General features: G+C 34.5%; 1 protein-coding gene across 2 annotated transcripts; it reads left to right on the top strand.

Moving 5' to 3' along the window:
- The first annotated feature begins 40 nt into the window (after positions 1 to 40).
- On the top strand, positions 41 to 23851 carry LOC137029397 (huntingtin-interacting protein 1-related protein). 2 transcript variants are annotated; one of them, XM_067398995.1, is made up of 34 exons: positions 41 to 143; positions 2944 to 3007; positions 3564 to 3706; positions 3794 to 3850; positions 3965 to 4045; positions 5539 to 5615; positions 5698 to 5759; positions 6269 to 6409; positions 6497 to 6554; positions 7165 to 7240; positions 7382 to 7513; positions 7633 to 7682; positions 8672 to 8744; positions 8830 to 9013; positions 9553 to 9641; positions 9906 to 10022; positions 10819 to 10920; positions 11038 to 11232; positions 11410 to 11520; positions 13072 to 13266; positions 13497 to 13647; positions 13731 to 13817; positions 15613 to 15720; positions 16161 to 16297; positions 16389 to 16499; positions 16575 to 16633; positions 16715 to 16745; positions 18516 to 18578; positions 18664 to 18764; positions 18845 to 18950; positions 19034 to 19157; positions 19277 to 19338; positions 22697 to 23026; positions 23144 to 23851. In XM_067398995.1, exons 1-34 carry the CDS (start codon positions 48 to 50, stop codon positions 23150 to 23152), a joined length of 3582 nt encoding a protein of 1193 aa, XP_067255096.1. In that variant the 5' UTR covers positions 41 to 47; the 3' UTR covers positions 23153 to 23851. The 2 variants fall into 2 exon arrangements, with proteins under 2 accessions (XP_067255096.1, XP_067255095.1); XM_067398994.1 differs by lacking the exons at positions 41 to 143; positions 2944 to 3007; positions 3564 to 3706; positions 3794 to 3850; positions 3965 to 4045 and having other exon boundaries at positions 5592 to 5615; positions 6280 to 6409.
- Positions 23852 to 24386: the final 535 nt, after the last annotated feature.

Genomic DNA, 24386 nt, shown 5'->3' with positions numbered 1-24386 from the left:
CAATCAAGCATTTATACAGTTGGTTTCATCTGAGGAAGAAGTTAAACATGGCCTCAAAGAAAACCGAATCTAAGAAAAACGAGAAAACGGATAAATCTGAAAAGGCTTTAGCAGCGGAAAAGGAGCAATTCGTCAAACTACAGGTGAGATTTACTCGCACTTCAACGAGCATTTGATATATTTGACATTGATATTTTACAAAGGACGTATTAATGATACTTTCACCGAAAATCCTAATATTATTATTAATATAGCGTTTTCTTTGAATAATAATGTAATATGACAGTAAACACCTGATACAGTTTCCTAGTTTTAAAATGTATAAGTCCATATTTAATACATTGTTTTCATTTTCACTCTGGTTTTTGGACATGGGTCATTATAATACCATGTTTTTGGGCCCTGAGTCAGTTTAATACCACCCACATGAAAAAATACTAAAGTGTTTTTAGACCATACTATAGTAAAGTATAGACTTTCTGTGGTAATATAACAACTATAGTAATATAAACAAATTACTTTACCCAATACTAAGTTTTCTACAACTACATTCATAAGTTTGGAAACTCGTCAAGCCTGCATTTATTTGATCAAAAATACAGAAAAAAACAGTAATATTTTAAAATATTATTACAATTTACAATACTGGTTTTCTATTATAATATACTTTACAAATAATTTATGTCTGTGGTGCAAAGCTGAATTTTCAGCATCATTAAATCCAGTCTTCAGTGTCACATGATCTTTCAGAAATCCTTCTAATATGCTGATTTATTACAAATGTTGTGCTGCTTAATATTTGTTTATAATGTGGTACTTTTTTCAGGATTCTTTGATGAATAAAAAGTTAAAAAATGTTAGCATTTATTTAAAATAAAAATCTTTTGTAACGATATACGCTACTGTTCAAAAGTTTGGGGTCAGTAATTTTTTTTCTTTTTGAAAGAAATTGATATTTTTTTCAGCAAGGATGTGTTAAATTGATAAAAAGTGATAGTAAAGATTTATATTGTTAGAAAATATTTATATTTTGAATAAATGCTGTTCTTTCTTTTTTTTACTATTTATTCATCAGTTAATCCTGAAAAAAGTATCACAGTTTCCAAAAAATATTAAGCAGCACAACTGTTTCCAACTTTGATAATAACTGAGTATCAAATCAGGCATATTGGAATGATTTCTCAAGGATTATGTGACACAAAAGCTGGAGTAATGGCTGATGAAAATTCAGCTTTGCATTACAGAACAAAATTATATTTTAAAGTATATTAAAATAGAAAACTATTATTTTAAATTGTAATAATATTTCACAATATTACAGTTTTTTTTCTGTATTTTTGATCAAATAAATGCAGGCTTGATGAGCATAAGAGACTTCTTTTAAAAACATAAAAAATAGTAATATTTCCAAACTTTTGAATGGTAGTTTGTGTGTGTATATATATATATATATATATATATTATATATATATATATATATATATATATATATATATATATATATATATATATATATATATATATATATATATATTATATATATAATACCACAATACATTACAGTTTACTGTAGTAAAAACTGAAGTATATTACTGTATTATCAGTTTACTATAGTTAATACTACTGTCTGCTGTAGCGTTCATTAACAAAGTGTTTTTTAAATACTATAATATATACAGTATACTACAATTTACTATAGTATGGTTCAAAAACACTATTGTTTACTATAAACTACTATAGTATTTTTCCATGTGGGATCTTTTTTGGGCATGTACCATGGTAATACTGTTTTGTTTGGACATGTGCCTATGTACAATAGTCATACCTTGCTATATTTGTACCATGGTAATGTGTTTTACCATAGTAATATCTTTTTAATATGCACCATGGTATTATTTGAAGTACTTTTGGTGTACTATGTTAATACCATGGTATGAATATGGTATTATACACTGCCCAGTTAGAAAAAAAGTTTGCTGTTTGGATTTTAATACTAAAGAGTCTTTGACTGGATCATTATTACAGTGATAATGTTTCTAGCATGTTATATGTTTGGCAGCAGTTCTTCTAACCGTAACTAATGTAGTGTGTAGATTTTCATTTCTTAAACAACCATGTAGGAAGACACATCATGGCCATATTCCAGAATGACAATGTCAAGATTCATCAGTCTCAAATTGTGAAAGATTGGTTGTGAATGAGCATGAAGAATCATTTTTACACATGAATTGGCACCTCTAAAATTCATTGAAAGTCTTTGGGATGTGCTGGAGGAGACTTTACAGAGTGCTCACCTCTTGCATTGTCAATAATACAAGATCTTGACCAAAAAATGATGCACCTCTTGATGGAAATAACATCACAACATTTATTTCCATCAAGAGGTGCATCAATGTTTAGTCAAGATCTTGTATTATTGACAATGCAAGAGGTGAGCACTCTGTAAAGTCTCCTCCAGCACATCCCAAAGACTTTCAATGAATTTTAGAGGTGCCAATTCATGTGTAAAAATGATTCTTTATGCTCTCTGAACCAATCTTTCACAATTTGAGCCTGATGAATCTTGACATGGCTATGATGTGTCTTCCTACATGCTTGTTTAAGAAATGAAAAGCTACACACTCCATCAGTTACGGTCAGAAGAACTGCTGCCAAACAGTAATGATGATCCAATCATTTGCCTTTTTAAATCCAAACAGAGAATTTTTTTCTTTCTGGCCGGGCAGTGTATAATTATTTTATTACTATGATCAGATCAGAATCAGAACTGTAATTTTGTTCGTAATGGTTAAATATGTAAAATCAGCCTGGCAACAATTATTTAGTGCTTAATTTGCATTTAATCTTTTAAACTGTCATATTCATTCAGCATTACATGTGTGCATCATTTAATGTGTTATATTAATGATTTTATATTAAATCTTCATTTCATCTGCTTCACAGCTTCAAAGCATCTCCAAATCCATCACCACCACAGAGGCTCCTATCAAAGAGAAATATGGACGCAGTATCCTTCAGTATTGTTTTAATACAGCATTTGTTAGTCTGATGTGGGGATGATGTTTTATTCATATATCTCAAACGATAATCATTTTCATAAATATTTGTGCGTTTTAATGAGCATTATTACACACAGATGTCCAAGTTTTACAGTAACAGTATGTCCTTAATCAGTCAAATTTATGTTTAGCACTTTTCAAAGTAAACATTGTTTCAAAGCTTTACAGACAATAATGATGTTAATGTTTATAATATCTTTATCTTTATGTTGCATTTAGCAGATTAGAGCTTAGCAATAATATAGTTTACATTTTGCAATGTTACAAGCAATCAAGCAGTTGAGATTTGCTATATTAGTATATATCGTTCACCTTACTTGAGTATGTATGCAAATACATTTGGACATACATACTTAGATATCTAATTTTATATAATAAGCTGGACGATAATATAGTTACATTTAAAATTAGGCAGTTGAAATATCATCTTTATCATATTGTCATCATATATCATCTTTGCTATATATCATCTGGACTAGTACATTGTCCTAAACATTTGTACAGAGATCATTTTAGGCACACATAAAGAAGGTGGCGCCGTCACGTTCTGGTCTCATGCCGTGAGTCTGCCGCTGTCCAGCAACGCCATCCTCAGCTGGAAGTTCTGCCACATGGTGCACAAACTGCTACGAGACGGCCATCCCAACGTCAGTCACAGTATCATCAGATGGCTTTAATTTTACTTTATCTAAAATGACTCTACAACAGAACATTTTTGTTTTACTTTCTTTCAGACTTTACGAGACAGCAGAGGTCACACCGCAGGCATCAGACAGATGGGCACATTATGGGTGAGTGTCTAAAATTATCTGGATCTTATACAGTCATGATCTACATCATCTCATATAAATTCTTTCATGTGAATCTTTCAACTTAAATTTTCCATGTGTTTGCTGTGCTTTTAGGGGAATCTACATGATAGATACGGACATATTGTTGCGCTGTACGCCAAGCTGCTGTGCATCAAAATCGATTTCCATTTAAAGGCAAGTTTAATGTTTCCTTCAGTAACATTTTTGGTCATTCTCATATATATATATATATATATATATATATATATATATATATATATATATATATATATATATATATATATATATATATATATATATATATATATATATATATATATATATATATATATATATATATATATATATATATATATATATATATATATATATATATATATATATATATATATATATATATATATATATATAATACAGTGGCATGAAAAAGTATGTGAACCCTTTGCAGAAACTGTGAAAATGAGAATTATTTTAATAAAATAAGAGGGATAATAAAAAATGCATGTTATTTTTTGTTTAGTACTGTCCTGAGTAAGATATTTTACATAAAAGATGTTTGCATTTAGTTCACGAGACAAAACAATCGCTGAATTTATTAAAATAACCCTGTCCATAAGTTTGTGAACCATTGATTCTCAATACTGTGTGTGGTTACCTGATGATCCACGACTGTTTTTGTGTTTTGTGATGGTTGTTCATGAGTCTCTTGTTTGTCCTGAGCAGTTAAACTGAGCTCTGTTCTTCAGAAAAATCCTCCAGCTCCTGCAGATTCATCAGTTTTCAAGCATTTTTGCATATTTGAACCCTTTCCAGCAGTGACTGAATGATTTTGAGATTCATCTTTTCACACTGAGGACAACTGAGGGACTCAAACTCAACTATTAAAAAAGGTTCAAACATTCACTGATGCTCCAGAAGGAAACACGATGCATTAAGGGTCGGAGGGTGAAAACTTTTGAACAGGATGAAGATGTCACAATTTTCTTATTTTGTTTTTCATTTAGTACTGCCCTTCGGAACCAACAGAAGATACTTGCATGTTTCCCGGCAGAAAAATTAAGTACAATTTACCTTGATATTTGAATTTAAAAGTTTTCACCCTCCGACTCTTAATGCATCGTGTTTCCTTCTGGAGCATCAGTGAATGTTTGAACCTTTTTTAATAGTTGAGTTTGAGTCCCTCAGTTGTCCTCAGTGTGAAAAGATGAAGCTCAAAATCATACAGTCACTGCTGGAAAGGGTTCAAATATGCAAAAATGCTTGAAAACTGCTGAATCTGCAGGAGCTGGAGGATTTTTCTGAAGAACAGAGCTCAGTTTAACTGCTCAGGACAAACAAGAGACTCATGAACAACCATCACAAAACACAAAAACAGTCGTGGATCATCAGGTAACCACACACATTATTGAGAATCAATGCTTCACATACTTATGAATGGGGTTATTTTAATAAATTCAGCTATTGTTTTGTCTCGTGAACTAAATGCAAACATCTTTTATGTAAAATATCTTACTCAGGACAGTACTAAACAAAAAATAACATGCATTTTTTATTATCCCTCTTATTTTATTAAAATAATTCTCATTTTCACAGATTCTGCAAGGAGTTCACATACTTTTTCATGCCACTGTATATATATAATATAATATATGTTGTTTCCCCCACAGCATCTAGAAATCCTACCAAACCTTGAAGCTCCTGAGGAAGTTCTTGATAAAGCCATTGCCATTGATATCAACAAAGTGTAAGTGCATTACTAATGATTTAGTGAGTTTCCTGATTAATCTGTTAATGGAAATAAATGTTCATGATTGCTATTTATACAGGTTTGACATGACAGGTGAAGTTCTGGACTACATGGAAGCAGCTCTAAAGCTGCAGGAAACAGGTAAGCGTAATGTCTTATCAAGGATGCAATAATGTTTTTTTTTGTTTTTAATCCAACTTGAAAAATGCTTTTATTCAGAAATGATGCATTAAATTGATCAAAAGTGACAGTAAAGACATTTATAATGTTACAAAGAATCCTGGGGGGGAAAAATATCATTGTTTGCGCAAAAATATGAAGCAGCACAACTGTTTTCAACATTGATAATAATAACAAGAAATGTTTCTTGAGCAGCAAATCAGCATATTAGAATTATTTCTGAAAGATCATGTGACACTGAAGACCGGAGTAATGATGCTGAAAATTCAGCTTTGACATCACAGAAATTAATTACATTTTAAAATATGTTCACACAGAAAACAGCTATTTTAAATTGTAAAAACATTTCACAATGTTACTGTTTTTACTGTATTTTTGATCAAATAAATGCAGCCTTGGTGAGCAGAAGAGACATGAGTAGTGCATGTATAATATACATATATATATATATTTTACTTTTTTAAATGCAGTTTTCCAGCAGATGGAGTCCAACTCCACCAGCTCTACCACTGCAGTGGGTCAGTGCCGTCTGGCACCGCTGGTTCTGGTCATTCAGGACTGCGGCCCACTCTACCATTTCCTGGTCAAGCTCCTGTTCAAGCTACACAGTCGTGAGTTTCATTCTTTACATGTTTCTCCCTTTATTTATGTGAATCATTTCCATTCAGATCAACATCCATTGTGCATCTGTGTCACAGGAATACCCATGGACGCTCTGCTAGGACACAGGGAACGATTCCGCGAGCAGTTCAACAGGTAACGGTCTGCAGTAAATTTTGGTTAATACCGAAAGCTGGCAATTAGATTTGTTATTGCCAATGACCAATATTATGGTTCACCTGTGGTGAAAATCAAGTTTTTAATATTGTTTGGAATTGAATTTACACATGGTTTGTCTTTAAGCATATTAAAACCAGAATTGCTGAGTATTTTCAGTGATCTCAAAAACGTGGTTTGAAATCGCTGGTGTTTCTGACGTCACAAACTACCTTGTAACCAATCACATCAATGTGCCAGATCTGCGTTTGCTTAATGAGGCAAGGGTGTGGAGTTTCATTCAAGCTATTTAAGGCATGAAGAATTTTTTTCACAGGGAAAAAAAAAAAAAAAAAAAAGTTTAAATATGCATTTTGGTGATTAAAGATAAGTTTTAAGGGATAAAATTATTGACTACAGGGGCAAAAAAAAAAAAAAGCATCGACACCAAAGCTCAAATCTAGAAATTTATAAGTAAAATCAGGCATCAAAACATTAAAATGTGCAAAAGAAAAGTTGGTCAAATGTTTAGTACTTTTAATGTTTGGCATGGAAAAAGACTTCACCATTGTTGATCAAATTGTTTATGGTCTGTCTTTGTCCTCCACAGTTTGACACAGTTTTTCGAGAGAGCGAGAGGGATGGAGTTTTTCAAAACTATCATTCAGATCCCTGATCTTCCTAATGTAAGATTTTCACATAAATATTTAATTGAATTTCAAATCACAAAATGCTATAAAAGAAACACTAATTGTCATATGGTGTAACATGTTGGGTAAATGCATATGAATATATGCTGCTAATATTAAAGTTTCTGAATGTTTTAGGAGCCTCCGAATTTCCTGCGTGCGGCGTCACTCGCGGATCACGTGAAGCCCGTTGTCGTTCAGAACGAGAGGATCCCTGATGATGATGATACGGAGACGCAGCTGGATTTTGGTGAAGGACAGTACCAGATGGTAAAAACAGTCAGGAGTGCTCGAGCTTTAGCTGTAGCCCAGTAGATCGGCTCACAGAAGATCTTAAGTGCTTTTCTGCATCTTTGACAATCTTAACATTGGATTATTTTGCTCAACAGTATTACGGTTACAACCAGTTTGACCCTCCAAGTGACATACCAGAGCAAAGGTAACACACACCTGAGATTTACTCGCTTTATGAAAGAAAGTTCACAAATGAGATCTATTTAATATGCATAAACAGAGAGCAAATGTCAGCACTGATGTCGTCTTGACTCATTAGTGTCAAAAGAAATTTTAGTAGAAGCATCTGAGACAAAGTTAGTCAATCAAATGTTTAGACACACTTGAATGAAATGATGTTTCCTGTGATCATAAAACCATTTGTTCTGATGCTTAAATTAGTTTTGTCGAAAAAGATGAGTTGTGTTATTTATAGAATATGGAAGCTTGTTTCCGCCATGAAATAAAAAATGAAAAAAGACATTTTATCTCACAATTCTGACTTTTTTCTCATAATTGTGAGATATACAGTCAGAATTTTGAGATATAGACTAAAAATTCGTCAGTCTTTTTTCCTCACAATTGGACATTATAACATGCAATTGCGAGTTTATATCTCAAAGTTCTGACTTTAAATCACACAGTTCTGACTTTATAACTTGCAATTCTGACTTTATAACTCAAAATTCTGACTTTACAACTCAGAATTCTGACTTTATATCACAATACTGACTTTATAACTCGGAATTCTGACTTTATATCACAATACTGACTTTATAACTTGGAATTCTGACTTTCCAACTTGGAATTCTGACTTTATAACTCGGAATTCTGACTTTATATCACAATACTGACTTTATAACTCGGAATTCTGACTTTACAACTCGGAATTCTGACTTTATAACTTGGAATCCTGACTTTATATCACAATTCTGACTTTACAACTCACAATTTTGACTTTATATCACAATTCTGACTTTTTGACACGGAATTCTGCTATTACCTTTTTTATTGTTTAGTTCATGGCAGAAACAAGCTTCCATAATTATTTCATTATTTTGATGACTTTACTATTTTTTTTATAAAATTGGGAAAATAATAATAACAATAATGAAAAAATTGGTGTCCAAACGTTTGACGTTTCTTTTCATTCAGAGAGACTGAGGCTGATTCTCTGAGGAAGGAACTCGAGGTGGTGAAACCAGAGCTGGAGCTCATAAAAGTGGAGGTTAGACATTTGACTTTAATTACATCTGTCTTGAAGAAGTATTTTCTTCTCCTGTGATTGATTCCCATCATTCATGTGTCTGCAGGCCCAGCGCGCCGTGGTCCAGCTCAAAACACAAGTGAATAAACTGGAATCTGAGCTTGAGGACCAGCGGACGCACAAGCAGATGGCGCTGGTGGAGAACGAACGTCTGCGCATGGAGGTGGAGAACCTCAGAGCCCAGACCGCAGTCGCTGCCAACATTCAGGCCACGGCTGATGATGCGGGCAGTGAGTGACCTCTGACCCCAGACACACTTTACAATTTTCACAGTAACGTTCAAAAGTTTGGGGTCTTGAGATTTTTTGGTAACACTTCACAATAAGTTTGGATGCATTACTTTGACCAGAAGTGACAGTAAAGACATTTATAATGTTACAAAAGATTCTATTTCAAATTAATTTCTATTCATCAAAGAATCTTAAAAAAGTGTGTCACGGTTTCCACAAAAATATGTAGCAGCAGAACTGTTTTAAAGATTAATAATGATCATAAATGTTTCTTAAGCAGCAAATCATCATATTAGAATGATTTCTGAAGGATCATGTGACACTGAAGACTGGAGTAATGATGCTGAAAATTCAGCTTTGATCACAAGAATAAATTACATTTTAAAATATATTCACATAGAAAACAGTTCTTTTAAATTGTAATAATATTCACAATATTACTGTTTTTACTGTATTTTTGATCAAATAAATTGAGACGTTTGAACAGTAGTGTATGTGAAAATCTCAGTGAGGCTGATCTCTTGTTCTCATGTTTTTAGGCAGAGCTCAAACTGCTCAGATACACTTCTCTCGACTCAAAGAGAAACATGCCGAGCTGGTCAGCAGACATGCTGATCTCATGCGGAAGGTAAAGGTTTTGTGCCTATGATAACTGAATTATTTAGCTATTTTCCTCACATTTTAATGACAAGCAGTGTCTGTAATTTTGTTACTTGTGAGCCTCCAGTAAAACTGCACAAAATTCATCAAAACGCATAGTGATCATGTTCCTCACATTTTTGAGACTTAATGCAAGAAATATGTTGACACAAGGAGTTTTGGAGAGAAAAAAAACCCTTCATTCATCCTATATGAACTTAAGAAAGTGAAATGTCTTTGCTGTGTGTGTCAGAATACAGAGATGGTGAAGCAGATCAGCAGCACTCAGCAAGCGCAGGAGGAACTGCTCACGGCCAAACAACAGATGGCGGTAGAGATACAACAACTGAGACAGGACAACAGCGCCCAGGTCACACTCTACACATTTATCTTTGATAAATCATTTTTGAGCTTTAGAGAAGTTTTCTTACCACTCACACTAACCTGGACACTACACTGAACGTATTGCTTGACCAGTAGGAGTTTTTCATTGGCTGATGCAGATATCAATCTGATATAATTCCAATATGTGTATATATTTGATAATAATTGAATTAAAATTGCATGGCACCAAATGAGACGTGCATATACGTTTATATATGTTTTTATTTTACACATACATTACTGTTCAAATATTTTGGGGTTGGTAAGATTTTTTAATGTTTTTGAAAGTCTCTTATTTTCACTAAGGCTGCAAAAATACAATAACACTAATTTATGTAATTTATTCTAGTGATGCAAAGCTGAATTTTCAGCATCGTTACTCCAGTCTTCAGTGTCACATGATCCTTCAGAAATCATTCTAATATGCTGATTTGCTGCTCAAGAAACATTTCTGATTATTATTATCAATGTTGTGCTGCTTCAGATTTTTGTGGAAACCATGATACTTTTTTCAAGATTCTTTGATAAATAGAACATTCAAAAGAACAGCATTTATTTGAAATGGAAACTTTTGTAACATTATAAATGTTTTTACTGTCACTTTTGATCAATTTAATGCATCCTTGATGAATAAAAGTATCAATTTCTTAAAACAATTGCTGACCCCAAACTTTTGATTTGCTCGTTATTATTTTAAAAGAGAAAGTGTCCATTGTAGATTTATTTGTACCTGATAAAGATATATATTGGCCACCTGTCATTGACGGAACTGTAATTTTCAGCTGGAGGCACAGAGAGCAGAAATTGAACGTTTGAAACGCGAGCTAGCAACCGAGAGAGCTGAAATGTCCCAAGTCCATAATGTTTTGCAGAGCAAAGAGAAGGTAGGACCTCCATCCATGCACATAAATGAAATGAATGCAGATTTTCATGCTTCTTGATTAGTAACTGAATGTATTAAAAAATCCTGTACTGTTTCTGTGATCTCTGTGTGTTTGTAGGCTGGAGATGAGCTGGGCAGTTTGTTGGTGGGTCTGCAGGCGGAAAAAGAGGCGCTCCTTCGTACAGTAAAAGATCAGGAAGCTGAGATCGCTAGTCTGCGTCAGGCCGTCCAATTCCACCAGACCACCCTAAAGCAGGAGAGAGACCGACATCAGAGAGAGATGACAGCACTGCAGAACCAACTGCAGGAAAAAGTCAGTGCAACTTCCTGTGATGTTGGACAACCTAGACAAATGTCCCATTAAGCCCATTAGTGTCGACTTACATGCATTTTTTTTTTTTTTTGCTATCACAATTTTACACTCAGTGCCACAAAATAACATAAGAATGAGAGGTTTTAGTCATTAGTTTTGCTGTGTGTTTGTGGTCAGTTGTGTCGGGAGCAGGAGCAACAGCTGGAGATGGAGAAACTGAGACGTGAGCTGGAGGAGAAGCGAGCAGAGGCGCTGCGTGCTCAGAGCGCTCTGAACAGTAAAGAAACTGTGAGGATTTCCTTTATCTTACTAACATTTGCAAGTGTGGATGTTTAAATTTATGCAATTTCTGCAACATTTTTACAACATCTGATGATGAAAACAGGCTGGCTGGTTGATAGCTTATATAGTAGTGAAATATAATAAAATTTAATAATAGCAAACATTAATATAATCTTTTTTATATAATATAATATAATATAATAAACACTAGTTATATAAATATTAGTTGTCAATATTTAAAGAGTGGAAATATTAGTTATAAAATATTATATACATAAAAATGATGTAAAATGCACAAAACTGAAATACCAAATTTACATTTTCACGAAAGATTGAAAAAAATAGTACTGAAATATGATATATAACAGAATTTAATAATAACAAATATTGATAGAATATTTTTATTAAAATATAAAAATATAATAAAATATGTTATGAAATATGTATTATACAGTTTTATAATATATATAATAAACACTAGTTATATAAATATTAGTTGTCAATATTTAAAGAGTGGAAATATTAGTTATAAAATATTATATACATAAAAATGATGTAAAATGCACAAAATTGAAATACCAAATTTACATTTTCACAAAAGATTGAAAAAAATAGTACTGAAATATGATATATAATAGAATTTAATAATATCAAATATTGATAAAATATTATTATTATTACTAACAACATATATTTTTATTATATTTTTTATATTTTATGAAATATGATATATAATATAATTTAATAATAGCAAATATTATATACAGTTTTATAATATAATATAATGATCACTAGTTATATAAATATTAGGTATGTGAATATTTAGAGAGTGGAAATATTAGTTATAAAATATTATTGACAAAAAAAAGAGTAAATTTCACAAAATTGCAGATACAAAATTAACCTATTTTAGAAAAGATTAAAAAAATAGTGCTGAAATATGATATACAATATAGAATATTTTTTATTATAATATAATAACATATAATAAAAATATTGGTTATGAAATATGATATATAATATAATTTAATAATATAAAATAATAATATACAGTTTTTGTAATATAATATAAAAGCTACTTGTATAAATATTAGTTATGCCAATATTCAGAGTGAATTATAAAAATATTAGTTACCAAAAAAAAGTAAATATACTAAATTAACATATTTTACAAAAGAGATATATATATATATATATATATATATATATATATATATATATATATATATATATATATATATATATATATATATATATATATATATATATATATATATATATATATATATATATATATGTGTGTATGTATGTATGTATGTATGTATATATATATATATATATATATATATGTATGTATATGTATGTATGTGTATATATATATATGTATGTATATATATATATATATATATATATATATAATATATGTATGTATATATATATGTCTTATCAGCCAATAACACAGCCTGGCCAATATATTCTACAACCAAGGATGTAAACAGTTTGTCACCACTACACCTTCAAAACTATACTTTATTTTTATTCGTTTGTGTGTTTTAGACAGGAGACCAGCTGAGCAGCGTGTTGGTGGGTCTGCAGGCAGAGAAGGAGGTTCTTCTACGTTCAGTGAGAGAACAGGAGGCTGAGATCACTAACATGCGTCAGGCCGCCCAACTCCACCAGGCCACGCTGCTGCAGGAGAGAGACAGATGTCAGAGAGAGGTGGCAGCGCTGCACAACCAAATGCAGGCTAAGGTCAGAAAAAAACAAGGGATTGTGGGCAAGATGCCTCCAGAAAGCATGCATGGAAGCATACTTAGAAAATCTAAGTATGATTTAATACTGAATTACGATACATTTCAAAGTGTGACATTAAAAGGTACAACACTCTGAACCTATTAAACTAGAATGTAGCCCAGGTGGATCTACTCTAGTGTGTTTTAAGGGTGTTAATTGTTGTCTTTGTGGTGTGTTTTTCTGTGCAGTTGAGTCAGGACTCAGGAGTTTTGCAGCAAAGGCTGCAGGACGAGCAGTTCAGTCTGTTGCAGTGTGCCGTGGTGGAGGCCGAGGGCATCGTGCTGGACGCCGTGGCCAAAGTGGATGATCCGCTACATGTGCGCTGCATCAGCACCCCAGGTCTGTCCTTCCTCGTCCTCCTCATACCTCTTAATATCCTCATCAGTTCTTTTACTCTATATATCTCTAATCTCTGTTTGCAGATTATTTGATAAATCGGGCTGAGTTGACATTAGCATCCATTGATAAGATGCAGCAGAGTCATGCGGCCTATTTAAGGAATTATGATGGTAAGGTTGCTCTCATCAGTAAGTTACAGGTTCAGCCGTTAGTAGTAAATTATTGAAATATTGCAATATGCATATCACAACGGCTTGCAATATCTGAATGATTTTAATAGGCTACTTCAAAAAGTTGTGAAAAGTCAAAGTTTTAGGTTGATGCATATAGCAGAGAATAATCAAGTCAAGTCACCTTTATTTATATAGCGCTTTTTACAATGCAGATTATGTCAAAGCAGCTTTACATTGATAATTGGTATATAAATAGACTGGGCACGTGACTGTTACTTACGTGTGACTTGCTTGATGTTAAAAAGAGTTATTAAGAACAATAAGCTGAGGAAAACAAACATGCACACAGAAAGCCATCTCTCAGAAAGCGTGCGATCCTGAATTCAGTTTTCTGGCTTATTGCACTCAAATGGTCAAATACACACACAGTTATGTCCAAATGCGAGTATTTGAGTATCTTGGTGAGTATTTATGTAAACACACAGTTATATCTTAAGTGAACGTAAACAAGGAAAGAAATCGGATGTTTGTCAATAGGATCCGTGCTTTAGTTCTTAAAGTGACAGCAGCCTAAAACAGTAAACCTGCTGCTGCTGTCTGTCAAACAACAAAAGAAAAAGAGAAAATCACTCACTTCTTCTTAACTGAATAACTTTTGTAGTATTAATATGAATCAATGTATATTTAATTAATGTGAAGACTATGCATTGTTTTAATTTTACATTTGATTATTCAGTTTCTGTAACAAAAATAACTAATCATCCACCCCTAGTTTCAGGTGTTTTTGTTTACCTGGATGATCTTGATGTGAATTTTTCAGGTTGAGATATATATATATATGCCATTGTCAGATTTGTGACATTACCTTTGATATAATGCTAAATCACTGTTCTTCACTTTCAGAAGTTGTAGTCGTGCTTTCTTTTCCCAGAAAGAAGGTGAAACATATATATTAGTAATATCATTTTAAGTTTTTAAATATATTTATATATAATTTCAATTGATTTTACACACTTAAAGCATTTTCATATCACATAAAGAATATCACATTATTTAAAGGGGTCCTTGATTGTGATTTCACTTTTTTAACTTTAGTTAGTGTGTAATGTTGCTGTTTGAGCATAAACAACATCTGCAAAGTTACGACGCTCAAAGTTCAGTGCAAAGGGAGATATTTTCTTTTAAATAATTCTCTGTTTAAGGACTACAACAAACAACAATCTTCTTTCGGGGTTGGTGACAATTCAACACTGGATTTGCACAAAAGATTAACATGACTGCACATGCTAGTCGATGAGTTGAATCAACTCTAAAGCAACTACGTAAATTTATCCACTTGGATAATTTCCAGTTTCATTCTAAAAGTTGTAACTTCTTCCTGAGTCTCTCCATCAGTGTCGACTCCAGTTTGAACAATGTAAGGCTGAACACCGTTACTGACAATCCTCATTTTGGCTGCGTGAGATTCTCCAGCTTTGTTGTTGTTGAGCTGTTAAAGCTCCGCCCTCTTCTGGAAAGGTGGCCAGGAGCAGCAGATCATTTGCATTTAAAGGGACACACACACAAACAGCGTGTTTTTGCTCACACCCAAATAGGGGCAAATTTAACAAACTATAATAAATGATCTGTGGGGTATTTTGAGCTGAAACTTCATAGACACATTCTGCGGACACCAGGGACTTGGATTACATCTTGTGGAAGGGGCATTATAGGTCCCCTTTAACAAGTTATCGCATTTTCCTTCAATATCATACAGTCCTAGCTGTTAATGTGATGTAATCTCTTCTTCTAGATGCGAGTGGTTTGTTGAGGTCGGTGACCCAGTTCTCCCATCTCATCGCTGACACTATTGTTAACGGAGCAGGCACTGCCCATTCAGCACCAACAGACCAAGCTGACCGTGAGAGCAACAATTATTATTTACTGTAAAAAAAAAAAAAACACACACATACACATGCACATTTCATACAGTGCAGTTGACCATCAAAATGAATCTTTCACTACAAAACATACACAAAACATTAATAATTTCTTTTAAAAAATGTTGCGTTAACACAGTCTTTCAGTCATTCATAGTTTTATATCAGAAAATTCAGCTAATACTAGATGGTTTTGCATGTTTTTTAGCTTGTCCAATCTGCTCATTTATGTTCCTTAGATGGTCCTAGCTGGCCTAGACTGGACTGTTAACCATAGACCAGGTTGCAATGTGGTTTACCATATTGATCAAGCTTATTTAGAGCGGCTTTACCGTCTTAAATCAGCAGCAAAACATCTACCATGCTTCAAAAACCATACTTAAACATGTACATGATGCAGTTTTGGTTAATTTCTCCATAGGTTTGACGGATAACTGTCGGGATTGTGCCACTCACTGTCTCCAGTACCTTAAAGAGCTGAAGATGAAGGCCACCCTCCCGAGAGCAGACCCCACTGCCGTCCGCTACGTGGTCCAGCGTATCCTCAACCAAGGACAGGTGCGGTGGACCAGAGATGGCATCTTCAGACTTTATATGCTGCTGGTGCTTGTGTGGAATAATAAGTGACCTCTCTCCCGGTCTCTCGCAGGACCTGCGGCCCAGGGGAGCAGACGTACGGAAGGAAGAGCTGGCAGATATGGTTGATAAGGAAATGGCTGCGACTTCCTCTGCCATTGAAGATGCTGTGCTGAGAATGGATGTAAGTGTTCATGATGTTGAGTTCAACTCGAGGCTCATTTGCTATGACTTCATGGGTTTTTCTTATGTAATACAGGAAATATTGAGCCAGGCAAGAAGAGATACATCTGGAGTGAAACTGGAAGTTAACCAAAGGTTAGTTTGGGATATATTTTTAAAGATAACATAAAGTTTATGTATTATGTATTTCAGTGTTTGTGTTTTGTTCTATTACAGCATCATTGGCTCCTGTTCGGATCTAATGAAGGTATGTTTAGACTCACAGAGATGAATGAGTTACTGTTCAAACGTTTGAAAGAAATTACTTTTATTCAGCAAGGACACATTAAATTGATCAAAAGTGACAATACATTAATCTAGCTGCGAGCAGCAATTTTCAGCGTTTAAGCGCTTTAAGGCCTTTGAACATGCGTAAAAAGGTATTATGTTTTAATTAGCAAGCCTGCAACCACCTTGATCATAGATAGAAAAGACATTTACAGCCATTACAGGCAATTTACAACAGGAAATATATAGTTTTTTAAGCTTTTTAACAGTTATCGAGGTTGAGCCAAAAACCTAGGACTAGTTCACCAAAGTTGTTTTTTTAAATAATCTCCCATATTTAACGAATGATTCGATGGACAGCGGTGGTTTGCTAGAGGCAAAATTGCTCAGAGTGAGGAGTTCTACCATGTGGTACAAATGTTGTGGGCACGTGCGAAAAAACGTGCGATACGTGATCCTTTACGTACGTGATAAATGTGAAGACGCCCCCCCTGGTGGCCGATTTCTTTCGAATTTCTCACAGGCCTCTAGGGCGGCAAGTCAAACAGGCCCAGTTAGTTTCATTCCGATCGAACTCTGTTAACCTTGTTTGATAGCTTCTCAAACTTCATTAGCCGATGGCGAACATGTTTTTTGAGATCTTCATAGACAATCATGGCACCTCGGACAAAGACACTGCATGCCAATTTTCAAGTTGTTCGGACTAAGTAATGAAGTAGAAGTAGTTATAGCCATTTTCATGTTTTTTTCCTGTTATAGCGCCACCAAGTGGCCAGTTGCTGCTTCCTTTTTCATGTGACCACAGAATGAGCTCCTACCAACCTGGTCTCATGGGAGAGACTTACCCGTGGGCACGTTTTCGCGAGACACAAAATTACGTACCGGCGCGTACGTCTGGCTGCAGTCTCCGACAGAAGCGAACGCTAAAGGCCGGTAAAACGTCAATGAGTGCTTTGGCTCGTTTTCACAGACAGTTTCGACGACGGTCGGATTATGGATTCGTAAAGCCTCGTTTTGACGTCTCCTCATGCAATATCATGTCACGACTTCAAAGCGCTTTTGTAAACAAATGTAGATCTAAACGATCTGAAAAACGGTACACGATCGCGGACGCTTCTTACGTCACGTTTGCTTTTGTTAACGCCATCGGGTAGGTTTAGGCGTAGGGTCAGTGGGACGTTATTTTAAAACGAAACGGAGCGCAAATGTCAAATCGAGAACTGCAGCGATTCATCTAAAAAGCAACGTCATAAAAACGTACCGCATTCACCCTATTATCTGCTCTGGCAAAAAAAAAAAAAAGTAACATGCTTTTACTCACTGCTACGTATTTCGCGACTCGTGAAAACATGCCCGAGTTTGGTATGTCATTCCGTTCCCAAGTTATAGCCATTTTAGTAAAAGTGGCTCCATCCACCTCGAATGTTTTGGCGGCCCTCATGGACCTTGAATCTGAATTTTAACTTTTTTGATAGTTTCCACAAAAATATTAATCAGCTGTTGACTGGAGTAATGATGCTGAAAATTCAGCTTTGATCACAGGAATAAATTACATTTTACAGTATATTCAAATAGAAAAAAACGTATTTTAAATTGTAATCATATTTCACGATATTTATCTTTTTCATTTAATAAATGCAGCCTGGTTGAAAATTGTAAACTTCCTTCAAAAACATAAAAAAATCTTTGAAACAGTGGTATATATCAAGATAAATGTAATTTTTCATCACTTCTGTCACCTTGTCCATAGGCTATACACATGCTGGTGATGGCCTCTACTGACCTGCAGAGAGACATTGTGGAAAGTGGCCGGGTACGATTTGGTTATAGGAGCAATTTAAGATAATAAATAATACGTATTTCACACACTTAAACGCAGGGTCTTGTGTGTGTCTTAGGGTGCCGGTTCTGTTAAAGACTTTTATGCTAAAAATTCGCGTTGGACGGAGGGTCTCATCTCTGCATCAAAGGCTGTCGGATGGGGTGCAACGCAGATGCTGTGAGTACATTTGAGTGTGTACATTTAACCTGGATTTATTACTGTCGGCCCCCATAACTGTTACTTACATTCTCACAAAGTGAATCAGCTGATAAAGTCGTGACTGATAAAGGAAAATATGAAGAGCTGATCGTCTGCTCTCATGAGATCGCGGCCAGTACGGCACAGCTTGTCGCTGCTTCAAAGGTAAAATCCATGAGATCGATATAAGTTTGCTTTCAGTTCAATCAAATCAGTGTATTCTGACACATCGATCCTTCATTTAACAGGTAAAGGCGGATCGAGGCAACAAGAAGCTCCATGCTTTACAGCAGGCATCCCGCCACGTGAATGACATGGCCGCTGTTGTGGTGACATCTACCAAGTCAGGACAAATGCAGATTGAGGACAAAAGTGAGTGTCATGGACACAAATGCAAAAAGCAAGAAACATACTCTACGCAAGTAGTGAAGTTTATAGCGTCCACAACATCGCCAGAAAGCACATTAAGTTTGTCCTGTTTTTTCCCACAGACTCCATGGACTTTTCTGGCCTGTCTCTTATAAAGCTCAAAACAGAAGAAATGGATTCCCAGGTAAGTTTAGGAGGGGAGTAGAGTGCCACAGCAAACCAGTGTCAGAAATTCACTTTTCAATTAAGGGACAATATTTGCCCCCGGAATTGATTTACATAGCCATTTTTTTACATTCGTAAGGGAAGGATTTATTAAAGGTGCCGTAGAACGTCTTTTTAAAAGATGTCCCCTGAATGTGTCTGTGAAGTTTCAGCTTAAAATACCCCATAGATTTTTTTATTCATTTTTTATTCAACTGCCTATTTTGGGGCATCATTAAATATGCGCCGATTTAGGCTGTGGCCCCTTTAAATTCTCGTGCTCCCCGCCCCCAGAGCTCGTGCTTGCCTTAAACAGCATAAACAAAGTTTACACAGCTAATATAACCCTCAAAATGGATCTTTACAAAGTGTTTGTCATGCAGCATGTCTAATCGCGTAAGTATGGTATTTATTTGGATGTTTACATTTGATTCTGAATGAGTTTGAGGCTATGCTCTGTGGCTAACGGGCTAAAGCTAACATTACACACTGTTGGAGAGATTTATAAAGAATGAAGTTGTGTTTGTGAATTATACAGACTGCAAGTGTTTAAAAATGAAAATAACGACAGTCTTGTCTCCGTGAATACAGTAAGAAACAATGGTAACTTTAACCACATTTCACAGTACATTTTTCACTATTGTCCTTGCTTGCTTACCTAGTCTGATGATTCAGCTGTGCACAGATCCAGACGTTAATACTGGCTGCCCTTGTCTAATGCCTTGAACATGAGCTGGCATATGCAAATATTGGGGGCGTACATATTAATGATCCCGACTGTTACGTAACAGTCAGTGTTATGTTGAGTTTCACCTGTTCGTCTGAGGTCTTTTAAACAAATGAGATTTATATAAGAAGGATGAAACAATGGAGTTTGAGACTCACTGTATGTCATTTCCATGTACTGAACTCTTGTTATTTAATTATGCCAAGGTAAATTCAATTTTTAATTCTAGGGCACCTTTAATTATTTAATTATTATTATTTATTAATTACCTTAAAATGTATCTTTGTTGTCTTTTATGTCAAATACTTAAATTTAACCAGTTTCTTCTATCAATCAGAAAACTATTACCAATAAAATGCAATCAAAATCAACAAAAGCCATCTTTACAGTGCCAAGGTGGAACAGAAGCTGCATCTGACATGGCATTTATATGTATTTGCACAGACTATTTAAAGGGATAGTTCACCCAAAATGAAAATTACCCCATGATTTACTCACCCTCAATCCATTCCTAGGTGTATATGCAGGGGCGTAGTTTTCGGGGGGGATGGGGGGGAGGTAACCCCCCCAATATTAAAATCTATCAGTTACAACCCCCCCAATATTTCAACATGAAAATCACAGTAGATCTATATTAACATATGTATAATTCATTTATTTTGTAACAATAATTTTGTTTCTAATCGAATATGAGTTTGTCATAATAAATGAGTCAAAAAAATACCTCCTTCCATTGAACCAATTGGTAACGCCCAACCAATGCGCGTCGCACTTTCACCAAAACAACGCGAGTGGTGCTGTACTGTTTGAAAGGAGAGCACGGGTAGCTCAAAAAATGAAGAGAACTGTTGCCCAGCCGACTATATTAAACTTCTGTTCAAAGAGGGACGTTAAAAAGAATAAAGCATGTACTGAGAAGGAGGTATGAAAACATTGTAATAGCTAAGTACACTCCACATATATTTTAGCTAGCTAATCCATTGCAATTTAGCCATAACTATCAGTGCAACTGTAACCGGTTACCAAAACAGCCGTCTGTTTTGTTACTTCATTTCTCAATAGTGTCTTATCAATGACAAAAGTATTCACATCGGTGTTTGTTTTCTTCCTTAATTAATCTGATTTTGAACGAATTTGCTTGAATGAACAATTTAAGTAGCTTACTCATTAAAACGTCGAATCGCTGCCACCTACTGGCAGTTTCAATATTTAACATAATTTCTTTCTTTTTAGAATCACTAGAATTTGATTAATGGTTATAGATAAATTCCATAAAGTTATGATAGATAGATAGATAGATAGATAGATAGATAGATAGATAGATAGATAGATAGATAGATAGATAGATAGATAGATAGATAGATAGAAAAAAAAATAATTAAAAAAAATAATACCAACGCTCAACCCCCCCAATGTTGAAACCAAATCTACGCCCTTGTGTATATGACTATCTTCTTTCAGAGTTATATATTAAAATATCAGAGTTATAATTAAAATATCCTGGCGCTTCCAAGCTTTTTAATGGAAGTGAATGGGTGGCAAGATTTTGAAGCCCAAAAAAGTGCATCCATCCATCTTAAAAGTAATCCATACGGCTCCAGGGGGTTAATAAATGCTTTCTAAAGCGAAACAATGGATTTTTGGAAGAAAATTTAATATTTAAAACTACATTAACTATAATAACTGGTTTCCGGCAATGGCTGTAGGATGTAGGTTTAGCGTAAGCTTCGGTGAGACTAGACGCCTCTCGTGGTTCAAACAAATAGGGCTGTACAACAAACTCAAGGTCCTCTCCTCTCCGACATTTCTCTTTGAAAATTCTCATTTTAGTCTTCTAATTCGAGACCGGTGTTTTGCTGTGATCTTTGGTCAGAGGTCACTGAGACGCCAGAACTAGAACTAGAAATATGGATATTTTTCTTTAAAAAACCCATCGCTTCACTTCAGAAGGTCTTTATTAACCCACTGGAGCTGTATGGATTATTTTTATGATGGATGGATGGAAGCACTTATTTGGGCTTCAAAACATGCCCCCCATTCACTACCATTATAAAGCTTGGAAGAGCCAGGATATTTTGTATATAACTGATTGTGTTCTTCTGAAAGAAGATAGTCTTATACACCTAGGATGGCTTGAGGGTGAGTAAATCATGGGATAATTTTCATTTTTGGGTGAACTATCACTTTAATGCTGGTCAAAAGTTGCATACATATATTTATATATAACAATTACATCATGTAAAAATAGCCAACATAAAGTATATCTATTATAAAATAATAAAAAAAAAAAACAGGAACTCATTACAGGGTAGGACTGTGAAATCATTAATAATTAGTGTATTGCTTTTTACGAATTAGATTGGCTATTTTAGTAGAATGAAAAATGAAATGGAATAAATTAGATACAGAAAGCAAGCAAATCCCATTCATTTCCGACACTGCTGCAAACTCACATTTAACTCAGAATACATTCTGATACAAAAATGTTGTTTACACCATCCAATCAAATCCCAGAGGATTAAATCAAGTCATTTTGCAAGTAAAATGACATGCAAATACCATTTCACGCTTGACTTGAAATGCATAAACATAATCTCCTGTTTGTTTACAGGTGAAAGTGTTAGAGTTGGAGAAGCAGTTGGCGAACGAGCGCGTACGGTTGGGAGAGCTCAGGAAAAAGCACTATGAGATAGGAGGGATCCCAATGGACTCGCCTCCAGAAAGTGCAGCCAATAGTTTTGACAGTTCACTGCCTACTGTTTTTCCTGATCCGCCCACAATGGAACTGCCCAGTCTGGATGTGTTCACACTGGATCCACCCAGATTCGAACCTCTTAGACTGGACCCGCCCAGACCGGATCCCCCAGCACCCGAGCCTGCCAAAACCGGCTCTAAACGAACCTCAATCTTTCATAAATCAGGCAGCATCCTCAAGAATGCAGTAAGTATTAACAGATGCTGTTTGCTTTGGACCACTTTACCTGTATTTCCAGTGTCAATATTGCCATTGTAATGACATTCAGACTTTAAATCATTCTTGTACTTTTATTTTCCACAGTTTAGGTGAAAGAAGCCCTGGATGTATAAAGAAGAAACCATCCGATAATAATGTACATTATTCTGTATCGCATCATTAGACTATCTGTATCTTCCTGCATGGTTTGACAATACTGTATGGTGAAATTATGCCTATTAATTTATATTATAATTTATATAATCACTTAGTGAATTACTATACTGAAACCTTTTTATCAGGTAATTGTTTTTAGTTGTTTTCTTCTAATTTTTAATGAGAACCAGGCAATTTTGGTTTGTTAGCACCATCAAGATGTAATATATGGGATCTTTTTACGCCTTTTTAAAGAAAATGTACTTGAATTTGTAAATGTAAACTAAAGAAAATTAAAAAAGAATCAATTATGTTGGGAAAGTGATGTTTGTGTTTGTTGTTTTTAAAGGATTAGTTCACTTTCATATTAAAATTTCCTGATAATTTACTCACCCCCATGTCATCCAAGATGTTCATGTCTTTCATTCTTCAATCAAAAAGAAATTAAAGGTGCCCTAGAATCAGAATTTTAATTTTCCTCTGCATAGTTGAATAACAAGAGTTCAGTACAGGGAAAAGACATACATTGAGTTTCAAACCCCATTGCTTCCTCCTCCTTATGTAAATCTCATTTGTTTAAAAGACTTCCGGAAAACACTCGGATCTCAACATAACACCGACTGTTACGTAACAGTCGGGATCATTAAAATGTATGACCCCAATATTTGCATAATGCCAGCCCATTCGACGCATTAGACAAGGAAAGGCAGTATTAACGTCTGGATCTGTGCACAGACAAGGTAAGCAAGCAAGAACAATAGCGAAAAATGGCAGATGGAGCGATAATAACTGACATGATCCATGATAACATGATATTTTTAGTGATATTTGTAAATTGTCTTTCTAAATGTTTCATTAGCATGTTGCTAAATGAGGTTAAAGTTACCATCATTTCTTACTGTATTCATGGAGACGAGAGTCGTTGCTATTTTCATTTTTAAACACGTGCAGTCTGTATAATGCATAAACACAACTTCATTCTTTATAAATCTCTCCAACAGTGTGTAATGTTAGCTTTAGCCCGTTAGCCACGTAGCATAGCCTCAAACTAACACAGAATAAAAAGTAACCATCTAAATAAATACTTTACTCACATAATTCGAAGCATGCATGCAGCATGCATAACGAACATCTTGTAAAGATCCATTAGAGGGTTATATTAACTGTGTGGACTGTGTTTATGCGATGTATA

This window comes from Chanodichthys erythropterus, chromosome 10 (genome assembly GCF_024489055.1).
Source record: "Chanodichthys erythropterus isolate Z2021 chromosome 10, ASM2448905v1, whole genome shotgun sequence".
Classification (NCBI taxonomy): domain Eukaryota; kingdom Metazoa; phylum Chordata; class Actinopteri; order Cypriniformes; family Xenocyprididae; genus Chanodichthys; species Chanodichthys erythropterus.
This window is presented reverse-complemented; position numbering and strand designations above follow the sequence as displayed.

Excerpts from the sequence above, each read along its gene's own strand:
- LOC137029397 (XM_067398995.1), top strand. The coding sequence starts at position 48 with ATGGCCTCAAAGAAAACCGAATCTAAGAAAAACGAGAAAACGGATAAA. Across the intron at positions 3,707-3,793 it reads TACGAGACGGCCATCCCAAC|ACTTTACGAGACAGCAGAGG; the intron begins GTCAGTCACAGT and ends ACTTTCTTTCAG. Across the intron at positions 13,818-15,612 it reads CTATTTAAGGAATTATGATG|ATGCGAGTGGTTTGTTGAGG; the intron begins GTAAGGTTGCTC and ends CTCTTCTTCTAG.